The 23035-nt window shown below is 40.8% G+C and overlaps 1 protein-coding gene across 1 annotated transcript; it reads left to right on the forward strand.

The window, feature by feature from the left end:
* Nucleotides 1–699: 699 nt before the first annotated feature.
* On the forward strand, nucleotides 700–16281 carry LOC137282301 (uncharacterized). Its single transcript, XM_067814042.1, has 4 exons — nucleotides 700–1003; nucleotides 13444–13486; nucleotides 14686–14690; nucleotides 15667–16281. The coding sequence occupies exons 1-4, from the start codon at nucleotides 700–702 to the stop codon at nucleotides 15975–15977; spliced, it is 663 nt and encodes a 220-aa protein (XP_067670143.1). The 3' UTR covers nucleotides 15978–16281.
* The last annotated feature ends 6754 nt before the right edge of the window (nucleotides 16282–23035 follow it).

Consider the following 23035-nt stretch of genomic DNA (forward strand, 5'->3'; position numbering starts at 1 on the left):
AAATACAATGAAACAGTTCGTTCAGAAATACATCTAATGCAAGAGGTAATGTAGTGCCGAGGTGCGTAATAGTAGTGTGTCAGTGTATGACAGCCTGGAAAAAGTCGCTGCTGAGTAGTCTGTCATACAGACCCTTAAACATCTACATTGTACACTGTATACAGCGTATATACGTCGAGAATTTAAGTCCCCAGAGACACAGATTGATCACGAAAGTATCGGAGGTCCTTGTCAATATATTATTTCAAAGAAAACTTATTAAGAGTTTTGACATCAGTTCACACATGAATCTGTAATATATGTTCATATCAGTGACTACAGATAAAATAGTTATTCACCAAATTCGGAACTCCATCTGTATCATGGTATTTGCTGAGAATCAATTCCATCCCTTTATGTGACTGTTTGTTCGTTTATCCTAATTGTAATAATATATTAACAAGTGACAAATTGCTAAATCACAATTCAGTCTATAAAAGATGAAGTGGCTTCGTGTTGGAACTATTTCAGGGGGAGCATGATCTGAGGTTGGTCTGACATTATCGCCGGTTCTGGGGAGATGCGTTATTAATGACAGTATTGCTCGCAGTCAGTAATAGGCTAATGTACATCGATTGTTTTCTTGCTTTATTGTTAAGAGTTGTTCGAGGACTGTTTGGTTTGACTTCTCCTTTCTGATTGACACTGTTTGCAAGAAGGATGTGGATACTCCTGGTCGTATTATACTCATGTATATGCCTCTCAAGAGAAAACATCTGCACCCAGATGAGTAGATTTCCTCATCTTAGCACCAGTTATGCGGTTGTCGGTCAGCCTATAGAGACCATTGGTGTGGGAGGCCTGTTGGGTTGTGTGAAAGAATGTCAGCTGAAGGCGACATGTGAAGCCTTCACTTACAGCAACAAAACAAGGGACTGTAATATGTACGATCAATTTATGTATTCCTCATCAAATAACATCAACGCCAATGATGTTATTACCTCCATCATCAGCGATTGGAACAGTAAACAGGTACGTCTTGTCGAGATGGCCCTAGATTTTGATGCTAAATCACATTTTTGACAATTAGAAAACATTCTTCCCTCGATATTGATGCTAAATCACAGGTATGACAATTAGAAAACATGCTGCCCTAGATAATGATGCTAAATCACAGGTTTGACAATTAGAAAATATGCTGCCCGAATGTTGTGTCATGTCAGCCTATCTTGAAATGATACTCCTTTTCCAAGTGTAGATATATCGCTGATGTCGTTGTAATGCGTCAATGTACTAAATCTATCTTGTTTTGAGACATTTGTCTCTTGTATCTTAAACTGATTGAGTTAACATAGTCGGAATGGTAAGAACGCACAGAAAATAATAAACCTGAGGAATTTAAAATGCGGAAATGCGGAATGCCTTTAAAAACATATAGCAGATATATTTGGTAATTCCCTTCTGATGTCAGGTATAAATTCTAGTTCTTACATGTGCTTTGCCGGTAACACCTGTATGCACTCCAGTACTTGAGTCATAATTTGTGGCGGTGGTGTAAACTACGTGTTGAGGCTTTCGCCCGTTATGCTGAGGACCACGTGGGTAAAGTGTGTGGAGTCCATGTCTGCTGCCCCGATGAGGATGATGAAATGTTCCTGAAAGCGGGGTAAAACCAAATTCACCCATTAAAGACTCGGGACGACGTGTGTGGCAGCACCTGATTTCACACCACACTTCGTAAGCACTTAGGCAAGCGCCCGTTGACTATAATATTGTCGACGACGTCCGGTTTCGACAGGTTGTACTATTCATAAGGAAGCGTTTTCGTCACATCCGCCTTGGAAGGTTACACTCTATTGTGCTGCAACTATATAATGTTACATCAACTTGATAAAATTTGTGACATGTTGTTTTCAGTCTTGGGCAGGATCAGATTTTCAATTGCACAAATATATTTATGTCTTTACCTGGAGTCGTATGGTAAGAAGTCTTTCCGATCTCCCGACATTGTCGAAATATCTGAACCAAATGAACCTTATGCTATATAAGAACACCATTTAGACAATTCTTGAAATATCGAAGTCATCCCCAAGCTAAATCTAATTCTTATTCTTAACAAAAACCCAGACTGGTCCATCCCCAAAAGGGCCAGAGAATAGAATGTACGTCTTTGACAAATATGGATCTCTCAAAAACCAGGAATTGTCTGAAAACGGCCAGTCTAGAGTTTTTCCAAGCATAGATTTTCCAAACATCTGTGATGTAGATCCCCTACGAAATACTTACAGAGATTCATGACTCCATCAACATTCTGTCTGCATTAGACATATCAAAAACATATATTTTCGAGCGTCAGTGTTACACCCCTCTGTGATAGGATCACCGGAGGATGTTCAATCTTAGTAGAACAGAGCACAATCCCTCGTTATAGTATTACATTATTCAATTACGTAATTACTATAACACGGGAAAGACAATCTGTCATCCCCTGTCACTCTGATTATTGTCAAACTAAGTGCCCCCACCTGCCTGTCATGAACTCCATCAATGTCGAACCCCTCGTACCTCGTACATAAGTACAAAACTAATGATCTTACCTCACACAATTGGTTGACCGCTCTTTTGTTACTTTTATAGTAGAACGTGAGCTTTATGCTGCCCTTGAACAATCTATACTTCTATACTATACTTCTACAGGAGCTGATGACATACGTTATAAACGCTTGAAACAAATCATTTTTAAAGACCCTATTTTTGATGACGTTTGGACGTCGGGGAAATTTCCCTCTTCGTGGCGTGACGCTATCAATCAATCCTTATTCAGTACTTGAAAAGATCACAGGCATGTGGTACATTTAAAGTTTGGAGCCAATTACAATTGTTTTTCTACAAGCATCCTTTTTCTCAAACTGATAGTGAAATAGACGTACAATGCCAGATTCTGTAATAATGATGTGAAACTTAATTTATTACACTTGGATGTTCATAATAGGATATGGTTCAGGTCATACTTATCAAACGGGACTCAATCTGTTTAATTTCGTAATGACCAGTCGGAGAATGTGTTATACCACAGTGATCGGTTCTCGGTCATGTATTGTTCTCTTTGTACACCAAAGAAATTGCATAGATCTTTATGCCGACGATGCTCAGCTGTTTGATGACATTAACAGAGGCTGTGACAACATTTCTGACAATACCAGAATTGAAGATGTGATTGACCAAATTGGTTTGTGGATTTTCAATAACAGACTAAAACTAAATGAACACAATACTAAGGTCATGATTGTTCACCTCTCGATGAAGAATCACATTTTAGATCAATACACAAAATGTTACTTTCACAAAATATAACACTGGACAGATCAGACATCTCTTAACACATGGTGCTGAGGCTGCCTTGGTGAGAACACTGATACTCTCATGACTTGGCTATTGCAACACTTTGTTGGTTGCAGCTTCACAAGAGTCCATCCAGAAGCTGCAACGAATCCAGAACACAGCTGCTCGCATAGTTACTCTGCAACCAAAACACTGCCACATCAACCCCGTCCTGATGTCTCCCCTCTTGTTGCCTATTGAGGCTCGCATTAACTATAACATCCTTTTGGATTTAGAAAATGTAAAGCCGTTTTCAAGACACCATTTATTTATTTGGTTTAAACACAGTTATAGTTGCCGTTCAATAGTATGCATATGTTTACCGCGACAAGAAATATTAAAATCATCCACAGATAACGATCCATCAATTGAATTGTTTATAACTTTTGATAAACTATTTATCTTTACACAAAAAAGTGTGACAGACAAAATACTGCCTTGTGGAACACCCTGATCCTGATTATAATGATCAGACAGGGTAGAACCCACGCGGACTTGAAATGGTCTGTTGTTTAAAAAGTTGGCTATGAATTCGGGCAAACGGCCTCGCAAACCGAAATCACGTTAATTCCTTAAAATGCCATAGTTCCAGGTTGTGTCATATGCTTTTCCAAGATCAAAAAAGATAGACACAGCGTTTTGTTTATTAATCAGCGCGTTTTTTACAAACGATCCATCAATTGAATCGTTTAAAACTTTTGATACTCTTTTCAGCGTAAAGATAAATAGTTTGACAGACAAAATACTGCCTTGTGGAACACCCTGATCCTGATTGTAATGATCAGACAGGGTAGGACCCATTCCGACTTGAAACTGTCTGTCATTTAAAAAGTTGGCTATAAATTGAGGTAAACGACCTCGCAAGCCGAAGTCATGTAAGTCTCTTAAAATACCATATTTCCAGGTTGTGACATATGCTTTTTCGAGATCAAAAAAAGATAGACACAACATGTTGTTTATTAAATAGAGCATTTTAAACAAATGATTCTAAACGCACTAAGTGATCGACAGTACTTCTGTTTTTACGGAAACCACATTGTATATCAGTTATAAGGTTATTGGTTCCCAAGTACCAAACAAGGCGATTATTTTCCACGGTCTTGCAAACACAGCTAGTTAGTAAAATAGGTCGATGATTGGACGGATCCGTATGATCACGCCCAGGTTCAGGCATTGGTCACGCCATGAGGGAGGAAATTTACCCGATGCCCAAATATCATCAACAATATTTAGAAGAGTTTCAAGGCAGGATTCTGGGAAATTCAGGAATTGATAATGTATGTTATTAGCCCCTGTAGCAGTATCATGAGCTTGATCAAGAGCAGTATGGAGTTCATGAATAGAACATAGTTCATTATAGTCTTCCCCATTATCTGAATTAATAGGCTTTTTCTTGTCGTTTTTGATATTGTTGAAATTTTGGTACGTAATTTGAAGAGGAAGAGTGTTTAGCCAGAGTTTCACCCACTTTATTTGTAATATCTGATTCCTCGGTGAGTAATTGCTCTCCATGTTTAAGATGTTGGATGCTGGATTTAGTACCTTTACCTTTAATTTTCTGGACCATGTTCGATACCTTGGACATAGGCGTTTACTCTGTTTAAATGTGCGCCGAGCTTTAGCATTTAAAATCTATTTTTTTATTAAATTATGCACCATATGATGGCGGCGGAAATAATGTTCAGCTTTCTTACGTGCCTTCCTAGCCTCTTTTTATTCATCTGTGAACCATGGTTTTCGTATGTGCGGAACTGCAGAAGACTTTGGGATACACTCGTCACCAATATCATTGAATACATCTGAAAAACATGTAATAGAATCAGGAACAGTACTAAAACGTTCGGGATTAAGTTTGTCAGTACAGAGAGATTCATATAGAGTCCGGTTGGCCTTTTTAAAATTCCATCGTGATGATGGAGGTACATCAGATGGGTTCACAGGTTTTAGTATTGTGGGGAAATGGTCGCTCCCACATAGGTCATCGTGGACCAACCATTCAAATTCATTTAAAAGATTAGAGTCAGTAATTGATAAATCAAGAGCTGAGTATGTTCCTGTGTCAGTATGAAAATATGTATGTGACCCGTCATTGTAAATACAGAGATCATTATTTGAAAGAAAATCCTCAATTAATTTACCTTTGGTGTTCGTAGTGGTACCACCTCAGAGTATGTTGTGGCCATTTAAGTCGCCCATGATTACACAGGGTTTAGGTAATTCATTATAAAGAGCTTGTAGTTCAGTTAACTGGACAGTGAATGAAGGTGGAATATACAAGAAACAAAGTGTTAAAGCAACGTGTAATATAAGTCGCACAGCTACGGTTTGGAGATTTTTTAAGCGCTATTGAGTTATGTATTACGTCTTGTCGTCGTACCAAGATTGATGGTCCTCCATTTGCCCCTATCACCTGGAGGTGAAAAATAATGATACGCATTGAAATGACGGAGGTCAAGAGTATCTGTCTGTTTTAAATATGTTTCCTGTAGACAGATCGCTGATGGCATAAAATCCTGGATTAGAAGATGCAATTCATTAATATTAGTCCTTAGTCCTCTGCAATTCCACTGAAATTATTCTTATACCCTCTATTTTGGGGGGATTTATTGGGGATCTACCCTGCACCTTTTCGGTGGGCGAGAAGCTGTCTGCCCTACTACGGACGTTTTCGGATACGTCCATATCCTCAAGAGATCCGTATCTGTAGAATAACTGAATTCTGTTTTCTGACCCTTTTTGGACTGTGCCACTGAGCTTTTTCGAAGAATCCACCTTTTACTTTTGGTTACCTTAACAAGATCTTGTTGTGACTTTGTTGATGACTGAGAAGAGAGGTCGTGATCAGGGGATTTCTCTGATTGTATTCCAGATGTATCAGGTCGTGACTCACCTGTTTGGGTAGATGTAGCTGCCGAGAAAATCGCAGGAGAATCTGTTTTGATCCACGTTAAGTTTGTCTGACAACTTGCTGCTAGATGTTGCATCAGTCGTTGTTTGGGCAATGGAATCATAGCATGCTGTCTGGTCCGAGCTGTGTACTAAACTTCTTGGCCTCTGCAAAACTAATGTTTTGCGTGAATTTTATTTTATTGATTGCCATTTGCTCTTTCCACACGGGACAGTCCTTAGAGTATGATGGGTGATTCCCTGCGCAGTTTTTGACATTACTGTCACAATCTTCTGTTGTGTGTGTCCTTTCACTGCAGTGAGTACACACAACAGACTGTGTGCAAGTATTAACACCATGGCCGCACTTTTGGCAGTTGAAACACCGAAGGGGATTCGGAATGTACTTTTCCACACTGATATTACAGTATCCAGCCTTAAGTGATGTTGGAGCAGTAGGTGACGAGAAAGAAAACAGATAGGTTAGTTTGAATACTTTTTTTTGTTGTTTTTACGGGTTGTGAAACGTTTAACACATAATACACCCTGATCTTTCATCTCGGAAGCGATATCAAGTTCAGAAAAGTCTGCCAGCAATCGATCTCGATCACGTACGATTCCCTTACTCGTGTTCAGTGTTTTGTGGGCCGTGACGGTAACCGAAGAGCCAACGAAAGTGTCAATGTTCAAAAGGTTGGTTGACTGTTGCCTTTTGACGCACTCAATCAACAGCGCTCCAGAGCGTAATTTTCTAAAGTTCTTTACATCACCGGCAATGCCGTGGATACCCATAGACACTGTAAAAGGGTTTAACTTCAAAGGTGTATTATCTTTGGTCTCGATGATAATAAACCGTGGCCAGTAGTCAATGTGTTTAGACGGTCTGAGGTCATCACCAGGGTCAAGAGGACGTTTGCTCTTTTTAGTGAGGGTTTCGTAAGCCATGGTGAGTTATTTAGGTTTCACCATCCTGGCTCCCCACCCACAACGGAGTATCACAAGGACAATGCTAAAAACAAGCAGATCTCCAGCTTGCTGCCCGGATGATAATTATACTCCAGCAGAACAAATATAGAATTACTCCACCAGATTGGCCCATGAGCACCGCCTTCTCGGGCATACGACTCTAGGCAATAATAAACGGTAACTTTTCCAAATTCTGTGTTTCAAAATTCGCCAAGACTAAAAAATATATACTTATAAGTCTCAAAATTTTGTGCAACACTACAGAGCTGTAGCAAGGGATTGGTGTGGCCAGCCGCGTCTACCACCCATCTAGGTGAAATAAGGGCCGAAGTGGTGTGTTGAGCAAGAGAACACGATTCAGGCTCCCGCTGCCCTCAACCACCAGACAACCGTCCTCCACCGACATGGGACGCAACCCACGGCAAACAGGTTCCCTAATTCGGTCGCGTCTTACGACCAGCAATGGGGTGCTGTGGACACATTCTGTCCCTGGTTCACACGGAAGAAGAACACTTAGCGTTACCCAGCATCCACCACGAGGAGGTGGCTCTTCACGATTGCGAGTGGGAAGTGCAGCGAAAAGGAAGCGCCCAGTTTCACATGTAAGACCAGCAGACTTCATCCAGGAGAAGGAGTTGGTTGGATGTCTGTACTGTTCCCCACAGTGCATGTACACACGATGCAATGACTTCTCGGACAGCCTCCCAACAAAGGACCGACTCTGGGCAGACTGGATGAAGGATTTCACCTGGTGTACTCCCACCACTGTACCGTCCAGCAGTACCTCGCCATTAACAAAATCAACCTCAAATTTCTTATTGTGTCCAATAACCTTGGCACACTTAAAATAGCTGTGGAATTCCTGGCTTTCATCATGAGTCTAGACGTGCATCATCAGAGGATCATCCGACAAATAAATATGAGCAAAAGTACACAATAAAATTCCATCATGAAGAGCCTCCACATTCAGGGGTCAAGACTCTGTATATCTTCTTTGGTGCACTCAACTATTCCAAAGGAATAGGAGAGGACTGGCACAGCAAAAGTATTGCTGGCTTTGACCTTGTTTCGAGTATTTAGCTCTGAGCTGCAGATCCTCTTTAAACGAGATTTATGCTCGGCCCAAAGTTTATCTTGAATCTGGGCATTCTGGAGCTTGTCCCGAACTTGCATTCCAAGGTCAGTGTAGGCCTGATCTTCCACAAGATGCTCAATAACTCCTCCTGCTTGTAACTTGACCGATCTGTCAGTAGTTGCCTTGCCACGTTTCAAATGAAGAGTATTGATCCTTCTGCTCTCTGTAAATAATGTCATTGGAAGAGCAGTAAGCTGACACCAGGTCATCACCCTGTGAATAATTTGTAGCGTGTTTTCAAACATGTGATGAGGTTGACGTTTTGGGGATCAGTGAAGTCTCCTTTTATGGGCAGGAGTATTGTGCGACCTTTGCAGAACCATGGAGGAATATCACCTGTGCTGACAAGAGAAGTACAACACTGACGTAACGGTGTTTGGTCACAAAGGAACAGTTTCCAGTGCCGGTTTAAAATGCCATGAGGCCCTGGAACTGTATTACATTTAGACGTTTGAATAACATTCTTCAGGCAATCTTATGAGATGTAACAGACAAAAGACCGCGTTATTTTCTCATGCATTGCATGGTCATAATCGCTGACCCATGCGCTCCAGTTTACAGTTGCCGGGTACAGACCACAACTGTTTCCAAAATCTTTCATTGGCATCCATGGGAGGCTGTGTGCCACGCTCACCATCACCACTTGTTTTAAGTTGCCTTTAGAACTGTTTTCATTGTTTCTAAAACGTCTGTTTTGTTAGATGAATTTGTTTTTCCTTTCCCATTTTTGCTTTTTTTCGGTCCAGACTTTTGTTTTTGCTTTAAGGGAATTGAAAGTTTGGAGAAGTACCTGTTCGTTTGTTGCTTTGTTGTACTGTCATTTTAATTTTCTCCAAATTGCCTTTTGTCGTTTAGATATGGGACTCCCTGATGATCTTACTTTCAGGCACAGCTCTATTCAGGAAATATGTTTTTTTTTGTTTATGTTAGTGTTACTTGAAACCGGTTTTCTTCGGTGCATTCTTCTTTGTACTTGATAATATTCTTTGGAAACCATGTGAAGTTCCTCCAAGGTTCGAGGAGCAGCGTAGACACGTAATGAACAGTCTGCAGAAAGGTTCATGGAAATAATATCATTTAATAAAACAATTTCAGGTTTGGGAAAAGATACATTTGTTTGTTTGATTGGCCTCCATTTTTCTAAAGGTATAGCAGATGTTTCATCATAGATAGAATGAAACAAAATATACACGGGAATATCAGAAAGATCAGCAAGTGAAGAAGAGGAAGAGTGATTGTCCGAAATTTCGGGGCCATTTGGTTCTACGCCGGAAAGGTTTGTTTGGGGAAGAGGAAAGAGGTTCACGCGGACATCCATCAGAAGTTTGGGACCTGTTGCCACTTGAGCATCCTGTTCATGCAATGGTTCCTGACGGGCACCAGTTGTAGGTTGAAATGGCTCACGGCGCGTGAGATGTTTAAACCTCCTGAGTTGATCTCGGAGATTTTCCTCTGTCAGTCAAGCATACATGGGCATGGCATTGTCCAAATGCAGCTGTAACGAATTGATGCGTGGACTATCAGGCCATCCAGTCACCATCGCACACTCACGTAGCGTGGATTTCAGATAGTTAGACCACTATTTTCTTGGTCGGGTTCTGTGCCTTCCCCTGGGGCAAGTCCTATCTCCAGTAATGTTGGTAATGACTACCGTAGGAAGGTTTAGTGAGTTACGGAGTTGATGGATGGTTTGCTCCTTGTCTCAGGGGATCAGCCCTTACTGTGTGATATACATGCAGTTCATGGAATAAAATTCCCCTACGAAGAGGCGTACATCACCAGCCTATTATTATAGTACGGCCTGAGGCATTTCGTGGGCAGATTCGTAAAAGCAGGACAGATTACAACTAAAAAATGCAATTCATTCCCATTCATATTAATATTTCCTAACTGCATTCTCTTTGTGTACCTGCCATTTTCACTGTATAATGCATGGAAAGAGCACCGAAAACGAGAGAGAGAAAGAGGAAACTTGTTCACTTCGACATTTGCGAAATATAACATTGTGTTGATGTGTAAAGATTCCGATCAAGAGTCGTAAGATTTTAAAGTGGTTTACATGAAAGGGTGAAAGTTAAGAAATACAATTTTCTTAAATGTAAACGCTGAAATAGCCCTTTTCGATAGAATGACCTATTAGCATGTGTCATTTTATCTCAGATAATATGTTACGTTCAACGAGAATAAAGAATCCTCCCCTATTATGTTAAAAGTTGACATTCACAAATCTATTTTTTTTCTTATGCATTTCACCTTTAAATTCTTTTCAAATATATACCTTACTGTCAGAAACGTCTCTGAGAGGCATAAAGACTTGGAACTTGGTTTTGCTTCTGGAGGCTGTCGTAACTGACTTGACTCACTCATCAATTAAGAAGGGGTTAGGTCTTGGGACGTACAAAGAACAATTTGCCATCATTAGCCATCACCCACCACATCTCCATCATCGGAAGCATATGACATGCAAGGACCTCTTTCGTGTACCTATTCGCTGTCAAATGAACTACCATTTAAAATAGATCTTTGGTAGCCTTTTTGGTCCAATCCTCACTATAGGCAAGCGATTCCTGAAGGTTAGGTCATGCCAACCTTCATGTGGATCTGTATAATAAAAGAGTATACAATTGATCCATTCTTGGAATACAAATATTTCATTTCTGCCTGTAATGACTTTCTTAAAACATATCTCCTGTCCGCCTACTATCTTCTCCTCCTTGGCAGTCGGTGACATCACACGAGGATTTCACGTTAAATAACCAAAAAAAAAAAAATAATAACATGGATGTAGAAAACCTAACAAATCTATCGTCACGGATGGATTCAAGAATGGTGTTGCAGATCGCCAAACAACAGCTAAGTCTTTACAGCCGAAGCAAATGTCAATTCATTTGCTCTTGAACATATCAATAAACAGTCTGAGTATAAATAAAACATATGCATGCAGGTCATTAAAAGCATGTCAAATAAGCATCCATCTTGAACTACAAAATGATCTTGCTACCAGGCCATATGCGATCTACTGCTGTTGGTTACCTCTTAATGTTGGACTTTCGGGTAACACAGTGGATAATTCTGCTGCTATGGTAGGGCACACACAGTACATGTTCTTTTTATACTGTCTTGGATCCAGAACACATTACATTCCAGCATTGCCAAATACCAGCCCAATAACAACTCCAGCCGATGCAAACGTCATTTTATCTGTAAATCAACAAACACATTAAATATTAATCATATTTTGGGGCTCTCTTTCGTACATGCAAGCCTTTAAAATATTTCACGTGGCACTTGAAATGTCGAATGAACATCAGGTTTAAATCGAAATTCTTCAGTAAGTGAGTGAGTTAATATTTAACGTCACATCGGCAATATTTCTGCCACAGCGTGACGAGAACATTTAACAATGAATTGGAATATATTTATATCATAAAAACCTGTCAACAAAGGACAGTAAGACTAGAATATCGCAGAGAATGTAAAACTAGAAAGTAGATCTATAGAGGACAATCCAATATAAAAATGGGCTATAAATTGCCAACAACTAAAGGTAGATCACCACACTAGGGACCATGGGGACTTACATTACTTTTGCTACCTACATGGACACTAACTGGATTTACACCATCCCTTCAACCATTGGCTTTTATACAGAGGATTAGCCATACATTAAAATGACAAAATACTACGATTAAAAACTTGGAAACCTTAAATTTACATCAAATTATAAAATATATATACATGTATCTATTTACAAATCAGTTAACAGATCTAATTCTTTTAAAAATCCTGTGATTAAACGAGAACTAGTATTGTTGCGAAATTCTTGAAAAAATACGTAATGTTGCTAACGGCCAATATGACTGCGATTAATTCGTCATGTTGGAACTTTGGTAACACGGCGACTGATTCAGCTGCTAAAGCAGAACTCATCAAATCTGTGGCATCACTCCTGATACCTCGTAGTGACTATTCAGAGTGTATGAAACCCGTACAAAAAGACACGAACCCCACAGGGCTGATAACTGAAAAATGTTGCTGGCCCTGTTAACATGTACCCAGCCCTGTATTTAAAATAGGAACCTGAGATGATATGTCAAAATAATGTAATTCATGAATTACTTGTAGTGAGGTAAACTTAAACATGTGCAAAAGCGAATTTAATAAAACCATTACTTGGTGGTCACTGTTGATTCTGTTAGTGTGACTGCCATCTGAATCAGAAAAGCAGAAAAGAACGACATTATTCATTGGCTGAAATCATTCTCTAGCCCAAATGTGTGGAAGTTAGAGTTTGATTGATTATGAACTATACAGGCATTATCTAGCTCCCACTATTTTCGAAATATATCCCGTAGTCAATGACATGATCAAATATATACCCTTGGGAAATGTACTGGCTAAAATAAAGTTTTAAGCCGGCCATGTAACTAGCAAGCAGCGGGCCGCCGGGCAGACAATATTTCATACACTGTACGATGAAACACCCAGTATCTAAAGCAAAAGAAATGGGACACTCAAGCAGGTATCAATAAACTAAATTCACCAAACCCTTTATTGGTGACACCATCTTAGGTTGTCACCCAGATTTGAAGAAGTCACTCCAAGACGAAACCGGAGTGGTCATAAGAAACACACGCACGCTTTAGAAAACCAAGAACTGATGGTAGATCAACATATGTCATATTTGGGATTTCACTTTCTTTGTAAATTACAAATTCTGATACCTCTTTGGTTGAATTCCAAGCGGAATTCGAACCCGCACCTTCATAGTCAGGCACCTTATCGCCAGCACATAAAGTTAGCCACCGCGACGTCCACAAAAGTGGAATTTGGACAACTGGTAGACTGGACTGCGTACTTTGTGTACCCCTCTGATAAGTGTAAATTGGCGAGGCTCCCACGGCCGAAAGCTATGATTACACAATGCCATTTAGAAAGTGGTCGAATGCAACATATGTCATATTTGGGACCTCACTTGCTTAGTAAAGTACAAATTCGTACCCACACCCCCAGAGTCAGGCACCTAATCACCAGCACACAAAATCGGTCTCCTAGCCCCCTAAGCCACAGCGACTTCCACAATGGTAGATCACCAGTCGTGGAGGATTACAGAAGAGTTGGACTATCACCATCCCTTCAGTCTATTCATCCATTAAAAAACCCACATCTGCTACGTGAAACAGTGGAAGGCAGTAATGTACTTTGAATGTTTTGGGATTTACGAACCCACCCAGGATAATAATAATACAATACTTTACCCCGTCGAGGATACAGTCACAGAAAATCTGAGCCACTAGTACAAACTTCGAATCGTAAAGTATGTATCTATTTACAGTAAAAATCTAATTCTTTGAAAAATGCAATAATTAAATGAGAACTGATATTACTAAAAGATTCTTTATAGTTCGGGATTTGAAATATGTAAACCTTGTGACAGAATATTCAACACAGTCAAGCAGCACATGTTTGACTGTCATGCTTTCAATATCAAGGGATACAAAATTGCCTTTCAATAAACATTCCAGTCTAAGTAAACTTAGTCTCAGTGTATTTCGTTACTCTCCACCACTGAGTCTATAAAAACCTAGTAGAAGGTCGCGTCAGGTAACCTTTGAGCAAACAATGACGGTCCAATCAAACGCGAGACGGTTAAACAGATTAAACCAAACAGACAACGGCTACTATTTAGGGATCGGAGGGACTTTCAAAATATTCAGGTCACTGACACAGATCTCTCCACAAAGAAAAATCCGCATATAACACAGTTATTTGACCTGCAGTACATACGCGTTGGGTTTTCTGTTGACATGGTTACCATTAGCCAATATTTCCGCAAGATAACATTCTTGAATATTGCCAAAAACACTTTTTTCAGCGACTGTTTACTCTCCGTTGTCATGGTTGTACGTACGCCGTGTGCATCACCCGGAAGCGATTGTACGCTAAATAGCATTCGGAATCGATCGGGTACAAACCCTCTCGAGATAAAAAGTTCAGTATCCACTTTCGCGATTTGGTAAGCTGTGTTCTGATTGGTCAATCTCAAAGGTTAAGTGACGCAACCTCCCATAAGATTTTGGTAGACTCAATAGTGGACTGTAACGAAAAGTACTGAGGATAAGTTTACTTCGACTGATTAATATTCTTGAGTATGTCTAGTAAGGCCAATGTGACATCCTCGCACGATACCATCTGGACTGACAACGCGAGTAGGTTTAACCGATATAGGGTTCTATTGCACGTAATTTATTGATACCTTCTTGGTTGTGCCGCTTCTTCTGCATAAGATCCCGGATGTAGATTCTAACGCTAGCTATGTAATCAGAGTGTGGAATAAGAAGTGGTATCACGGATTTTTTTAGTGCTGCTTTAGCAGCAAGATCGGCCACTGTAAAACCAGAAATGCCAACGTACCTGGGTAAAAGGAGGATGTCGCGTTGGCCAGGAGCAATGTCAGTATATAATTCAATAAATAAGAGTGAAAGAAAGATTTTTGATACCTGGTTGATTATATAGTGCACATGTCGGACTATATTTATAGATTCTTCTTTTCGCTTCCCTCCATGCAGAATAACACGAAACGCCATGGGAATCACGCACTGACGCCAGGTATGTTTCCAAAATATTAGTAAGAGAGTATGAGAGTGAAAACTGAGTGATAAAATTCATTAAGTGCTTACGGTTACCACTTTCATTAATCGACCCATAAAGAGGGAAGATCTAAGATTCAACCATACAATTTCCATCGTCCTAGACAACAGGGACACGCACAGCACACCTATGTTGCATCATTCATATGCGTGTGTGTTTGTGCGTTTGTGTGTTTGTGCGTTTGTGTGTGTAGAAATAGCCGTGCATAATCGGTTTGATGTGTTTATATTAAAATCATGAGTTCTAGTTGGTAGTGGGAAAACAAATAGTCTCGTTAGTAGTGGGTTTTGGGGTCCTTTTTGTTTAACGCCTCACAGTTATTATGGTGGTATGTTTTAATACATGTTGCCATTCACTAGACAAGAAAGCGATATTTTAACTTGTGTATATGTCAATAATACACGCCAAATGTTCACAAGAATATGAGAGAATTTGGGCCATTGTAAATGCTTAGAGACTAAGTATGGAATGAAACGGTTCCTCCACAGAGTATGGGTCACATTCGCAATAGTCATACATGCCAACAGTTGCCACGAAACCAAAAAAGAACGGAGCCATGGTAACGTGAAAAACTGGCTGGCGTGTCTTTCTGCGAGCTCGTTTATCCAGACCGTGATGAGTGTATGTATATATATAATGCATTACAGCTATGTCTTGCTTTTTCTCAGGGCAAGATTGTTTCATACCAGCCACAGAACAGCTGTTTCCAAACGGGACTGTTATCAAGAGAGGACGCTTCTACAACGGGACGTTGAATGTCACCCTTTCTGGCAGAGAATGTCAGAAGTGGATTTCACATACACCCCACAAGCATGATGTCTATGGCTCTTCCCCTGACCATTTCGCAACTGGAGAATCTATGGAAGAAGTCGCCAACTACTGTCGTATTATTCTTCCCGACACAGTTGATATACCATGGTGTTACACTATAGATCCCACCAAGCGCTGGGAAAAATGCAACGTAACCGAATGCGAGTAGGTGTGATCAATATTGTAACATTAGGAGTCCCCAGGCGGCAAACCAACAATAGGTGAGCTTAATTTTTGTTCATTGGATTTAGTGTCATTTCACCCAGCTCAGCAATACTGGCTCTCCAGTAACCAGCGAGTGTCCAGGAATGACCCAATACCTAATGCAGTGACCCACTAGAGGACCGCCTTCGGTGGGACATTACAGCAACATCTATGATCTTATGGTTAATGAGTAAAGGATTTATCCCCAACCACAGTGGTCGATTATAGATAAACGAAAATCATATTCTTAAGTGTGCTCCCGGAATTCCATCGTGCAGACAACCAGCACGTCATGATGCATGAACTTTTTTTTATTAAGCACCCGAATTCAAAACAAACTGCATTGAGGTTTGATAAAGTAAATAATATTAATTCGGTTCAGGTTTGCTTCTGAAATAAAGAGTTTATATCGTATTGGTTTTTGTTTGTATTATAATTGAAAGGGAAAGCTCTCTCTTATAAAGAATATACCTCTTCAGTCGTGATCTTACTTGATCTTCTTCGTTCGTGTTTCAATGAAACAACACAAACGACAAAACAGCCATAAGCATCATTATTACTTGTGGCAGACACATGTAAAGAGGCATTAAACCTTACTACCTCAGTCCACGAAACCTGGGTAATATGCATACATAAGTTGATCAACATACAAACGTTGATGCGTGACAAGGCGCATTCGGTCGTGTCTTGTAGGGAAGGAGTGAGTGAGTGAGTACGTTTACTGTAACACCTCACTCAGCAATATTCCAGCTATATGGCGGCGGACTGCAAGTAATCGAGCCTGGACCAGACAATCCAGTGATCAACAGCATGATCATCGATTTACGTAACTGGGAACCGATGGCATGTCAAACAAGTCAGCGAGCTTGCCCACCCGATCCCGTTAATCGCCTCTTACGGCAAGCATAATCGCCTTTTATGCCAAGCATGGGTTGCTGAAGGCCTATTCTACCCCGGGCTTTCACCGGTGTATAGGGATGGAAGTCTCACTAAGTACTGAAAAGACACTACGACTGTAAGAGAATTATATGTCAATGTATTCCTTTAAGTAAAATTCTATAGTTTATATACATGTATTAGATATTTGCCGAAACAACTTTGTCAGCATCTGGGAATACTATAATAAATCAACAGGCGATATACATTGTTCAAATTTTGCACAAGTAATTGTCACCGACCGCAGTTCATCATGGCATGTATGATACTGTATTGGACAACCGAAGGTATGTTCTCATTACCTTGTATGGACTGTATGCATTTTTCGTGTTTTTTTTTTTTTTTGCTCATTGTTTAACAAACAAGACTGTTCCGGTTACATTGCAGTGGTCTGTAAATTACCGAGTCAGGACAATACAGTCGGCATATTGCTGACTGCTTAAAACTAAACACACACTCTTCTGAAGATCAATTCAAGAATAGAACTTTACGTGTGCTTCCTGTATCCTGTATTCCTCACGACGTCTGTAATCACGACGTCGAAACATTCACTCCCGCTAGAACCAAAAGGAGTGAATATTGTTTCTACTTTGAATACCGCTACAATATTAGATAAAACCGATGCATGAGACTGCAGTTTACTCCATAACAACCTGACGACCCGTGAGGGTCCCGGGGTAGAATAGGCCTTCAGCAACCCGTGGAAAACTAAAGGGATCAGGTGGTCAGGGTCACTGACAAAGTTGACACATGTCATCGGTTCCCGTTTGCGCAGATCGATGCTCATGTTGTTGATCACTGGATTGTCTGGTCCAGACTCGATTGTTTACAGATAGCCGCCATATGGCTGCAATATTGCTGATTGCGGCGTAAAACTAAACTCGCTCACCCATAAGAACCTGACTCGTCACATAAGCTATCATTGTGACTGAATAGTGATCTCTCAAAATCTTCAGGGGGTTTCTCCCCTCTTCCTTAGCGTCCCCCATTAGAAGGCCTAGGCGTCTGTCATCTAAGGAGAGCACTAAATCCGCAAAAGCATCAGCATTGTTGCCGAGAGAACGTGAATCTTTGGACGTTAGTATTACGTTGTACAACTTCTGTAACTGTCATTTCACTTCCCATAATTCGTACTTCGCTTCATCTCCGCTTCATTAAACGTTGTCTGGGCCCTTAACCTGGTGACATCTTTTCTTATGAACGACAAAGACAGGCGTCCAGTAGAGATAAAACTTTATTACCCCGAATGAAGGCGATTAATTTCAGCTAGAGTTCCTATTTTGTTCCTATTTTGAATGCCACTCAAAACATTAGGTAAAACCGATGTCCACATAAAATCTGTAAAATACTGATGAGTGACCGTAACTGCAGTTTCATCTATAAGAACGTTACTCGTGACAAAACCAAGCAGGTCACCATTCCGGGTCCTTTACACCACTGAGGATGATGCGTCTAATGATACTGATCAGTCAGAATGCACCTCGAACTAATCGTCTCGGTTCCTCACTGCCAAGACTGAAACCGTTCGCAATCCTGCTGGTGTGACACCTCAGGCAGAGGTAGCCAATATGTTTAGTCTAATCAAAGACTAATCCAGTATAAAAAAAAAAAACAGTCTTTAAGGTATGAATTGGAACAGCCAATGGAAAGCCCACCTCCCTTCACTCACAGGATGATTCATCATCACCGACAAACAACTAATTCTGCGTGTTCGGTGTTGTACCGTCATTAACAACAGAACACACTGTAAATCGTGGAAACTTGTAAATCACCGATCGTCTTGTGTTTTGTGTACTTGAATGTGAACATGTCTAGAGTCATCTTCAAGACATTCAGTTTGTCATGATACTCATTGTAATAGATGTGTCGTTCATAATTCATACCTGTGTGTGCAAAGACATATTCTAAAGTGACGTACTATATTTTATTTAAAAAGTCGTGGAAATAGAGATCCAACTTTTTTGCAATGATGTGCACAGTGACTGTCATAGCAAATCAACCGACGGGATGAAATATGTATGTAATATATATGTATATACTTCAGGGAACGGAACTTCTATGGAGCCTACGATGTTTGATGTCAAGTGGAACTGAGAATAGGATGTCAGGCTGCTCCTTCAGATCAACAGTTTGATTGTCGGGGTGGCTTCAAAAGGTTTCAAGATGTAAGCCACAATAATGTGAAATTCGTTTCCTAAATGTATTTACAAAAACACACCTACTGAAAGCAAAGCCTACCATTTAACATGTGTATGACCCAAATCGACTTAGACTCAAAGTCCTTCGAACTGGCTTCGGCCGTGACTTTAATAAGAAAGGCGTGTTACTGACGATGAATGCATTTATCACTCCTTTTTACTAATCCATCTCATCCCTTTCCTGACAAACCTTTGTCTCACAACCTTTCATAAACATATATTTTTTTTTTTTACTAGAAGTTACAGTCCATAATAAAGTGACGAATTGCAGAACTAAGTAATTGCCACTGAAAAAAATATATAGTCTGATACAAAAGCACAAAACAGCAACTAAATGTCACTGATCTGGTCTCTCTGAAACCAGCAACACCATTTAAGACACTGTTCGTTCGAGAATTGTCACTTTCCCATCCTTCTGGACACGCAGAACAGCTTTAGGAACGTTGTCATCCGCAGTCATGACCAGTGCCATAGGCCAGTGGTTTCTGTGATCACTCTTATCCCTTCAGAGCACAACGTCGTCTTCTTGGATGTTAGGTCTGTCAATTGTCCAATTTTGTCGTGTTTGTGACGAGATGAGGCACTCTTTTCGCCAATGTTTCTAAAACAGTTCAGCCTATACCTGAACTTCTTTTGACTGGGAGTGATATAGATACTTCAAATCATGCTGGACAGTAGAGCGTGACTCATGGCCTGTCTTCTGAGTCAACAAGGTTGGGTCTGAGGACACAGAAACGAGATGCCGTGCATTGTTGATTGCACCTACCTCGGGTATAAGAGTCACAAGAACATTTATCTAAAGGTCATTCGTGGCACAAACGAAATTGGTTCTGCAATCTGATCTGAAGTCCTTGAATTTACATCTGACTGCCTCAAGGCGTTTTTAGGCATTTATGAGTGCAGGTGAGCTCATGTCCTCCACTGACTCAATGATGTGAGGCAAGTGAACATGATGGCCCACCTCTTGCTTGGGGCAGCTCCATCCACCTTCCGTACGTCGAGTAACAGTCGTCCATGGTCCAAACGTATCAACTCCAACCTTTATGAATGGAGGTCATGGTTCGACATGATCCAAAGACAGATCAGCCATTTTCTGTGTCTGTGATTCATAATGAATCACCGAGGACATCGGGTGCTTTGCCTCTATTACAAACAGTCCCCCAGATCTCACCGTGAAGTTGCCGATCTTGATGTGCTACATTCTCATGATGGTGCCGAATAAGAAGGGAGGCTACATGGCTTTTCCCTTGGATGATCACTGGGTCCTTGAAACCTCTGTTCTGGTTCGCGTGTTTGAGTCTGCCTCCAACCCGCAAGATATTATCCTCATTAAGGTATGGATCAAGACTGAGGATTTTGCTCTCATTTGGGAAAGGTTTCTTCTTGGCACATACTTCAGTTTCTCTGTTGTACACCTCACGTTGCACCTGATGGAGGAAGCACGCTTCAACCCTCTTGTAGATTTCACCACATCTCCCCATTATCGATGGAGTACGAAAACAAATGTTTTCAGCCTTGCAAAGGTTAGGATCAACCTTTTACAAGATGAGAATCTTTGGAAATGTTGATCTCCAATTTGTATGGAAGGTTTTGCACTTGCTGCCAGTGTCACTTTCTCAGTCTCGACCTCTGATGTGTGCCAACCTGAGAAAGTGGATAGTCCAGAATGTCTTGTGATGCATTTTCTCTGAATAACTTGATGGGGCCAAGTAACAAGGAATTAACTTTACTGGATGAGGCGTTGGATGCCCTTGTTTCATAGTCAGCAGGGTTCGAGTCCGTGGGGACATACTTCCACTGCTCCGATATTGTAGACTTATGGATTCTCTCCACTTTACTTGCAACCTGCATGTAGAAGCGTCTTGTTCTGTTGGAAATGTAGGTCCAACCCACTCGTCTATCTCTGCAGAAGTGGAAAGAGTCAATTGGAATGTGCAGATGCTCTGACAGTAGCTCACCTATCTCAACTGCAAGCACTGCAGCATTTATTTCTAATCGAGGTGTGGCATGTCCATTAGTTGGTGCAAGCTTCGCTTTCCCAGTGAGGAAGTCAAGGTTTCCTTGGTCAACGGGGTTTGCATTTCTCAGGTAGGCTACTACAGGAATGGCTTTCTCTTAGGTCTCAGGAAAGATGTGAACCTCCCTGGGTCTACTGTAGTCTACATCTGGCAAGTACATGCAAGGTGTTGTAAGGATTTCTTATCGTCCTAAGAGTTCCTTCCATGCCATCAATTTAGGCTCATGTCCTGATGGCAAAGGCTCATCCCAGTCCTTTAATCCTGATGTAAGTTCGCGAAGGAGGATCTTACCATGCACAGATATGGGGGCCAGGAATCCCATAGGGTCATACAAAAGCTGTTGGATGGGGTACCACTCTTGGTGGTAGATTTGGGAGATTTGAGAAAGTTGATAAGAACGGGGAGAAACTAGTGTGTAGAATTGAATAATTCCTCTGCGGTTTGAAACAGAGCAACAGGAACTGGAACTTGCCGCTACATGACCACCTCATAGCAGCCAGTTTCAGTCAGTCCTTGGCAGATCCGTGTGTTTACTCTTAGAGTGCTAACAGGTACCCACTCATTGTTTGGGTCGATGATTTCATTGTGGCATGTGAACATGTTGAGATTCTCCATATAATCAAAGGGTCCCTGTGTTAGAAACTCAAAATAAAGTATCTTGGAAAGGTTTCGTTGTTTCTTGGTATAGAGTTCAAGTGTGAAGAGTATCAAATGAATCAGAGAAGTTATATGGAGAAATTACCAGCAAAGCTCAACATGACAAACTGTGAACCAACAGTTACACCCGTGGGTCCGGGTGCTACAGGGCACAAAATGAGGACGTGGCTGAGGGGACGTCAGATAGCGGGTTGATATGGGTTGCAACTTAGTGTTGACGGACCATTGATTTCCCGTAAGTGCAAGAAACAGCAAATTGTAGTCTTTTCAACATGTAAAGCAGAGTACATGGTTTCATGTGCTGCATGGGAAGGGAAGTTCCTCAGACAGCCATACAAGGACATAAGCAATCAAGATGTCTACGACACTGTACTCCTGAAGGTTGACAATCATGGTGCAATCTCACTTGCCACGAATTAGTCATTCAGCAAAGATCTAAACATGTTGATATCAAGTATCGTGTTGTTAGAGCAAACGTTCATTTCGGTTCAGTTGAGTTGGAGTAGAATTTGAGAAAAATGTGGCTGATGTGTTCGAAACAGTGGGCCAGTGTTTGAATGAGGAAGCTTGTTAATTAGGATACAAACTTAAGGTCAAGTTTATAAATATTTTGTGCACGCTTCTCTGGGTTTCTATATGACTTGGTAACGGAAGAGTTACATCCCTTTACCAAAACCACACACATTTTAGAGAAAGTAAATGGCGGATGTCATCATATCACACACACTGGCATGCAGGCGTACACGCACACACATACTTATTCGAACTGTCGATTTTACCATGTTCCCTTATTATCGACTGTTTTAGCCACATTACGAATAAATCTAGCACCGTGCAGGATGGCCCTAGGACAGGACGGGCAGTACAGATAGGGGTACGGACGGGCCGCAGTCAAAGCAACCCATATCCATGAGGATTTGTCCAACAAGATGACTCATACAGGTAGTGGCGTTTCGTTTGTAACATGGAACGTATCTGGACTAGTTAATAAATTACATGACCATGATTTATGAACTTTCTTAAAGAACATGACGTTATTCATCTATCCGAGACATGGGTTGCTGATTGTGATCATAGTGCTATAGTGTCATCGTTTCCTTTGTACAAGTGTTACCATATCCCAGGTGTATAAAATCGAACAGATTATCTTGAGGTATCCTCTTATGTGTAAAAGAACGTTACCAGTCATATGTTAAACACATTCATAAAGGAGT

This window comes from Haliotis asinina, chromosome 4, assembly GCF_037392515.1.
Source record: "Haliotis asinina isolate JCU_RB_2024 chromosome 4, JCU_Hal_asi_v2, whole genome shotgun sequence".
Classification (NCBI taxonomy): domain Eukaryota; kingdom Metazoa; phylum Mollusca; class Gastropoda; order Lepetellida; family Haliotidae; genus Haliotis; species Haliotis asinina.

Coding starts and splice junctions, on each gene's coding strand:
- LOC137282301 (XM_067814042.1), top strand. CDS start 700: ATGTGGATACTCCTGGTCGTATTATACTCATGTATATGCCTCTCAAGA. Junction 1,004..13,443: donor CATCATCAGCGATTGGAACA/GTAAACAGGTAC, acceptor GTAGATCACCAG/TCGTGGAGGATTACAGAAGA.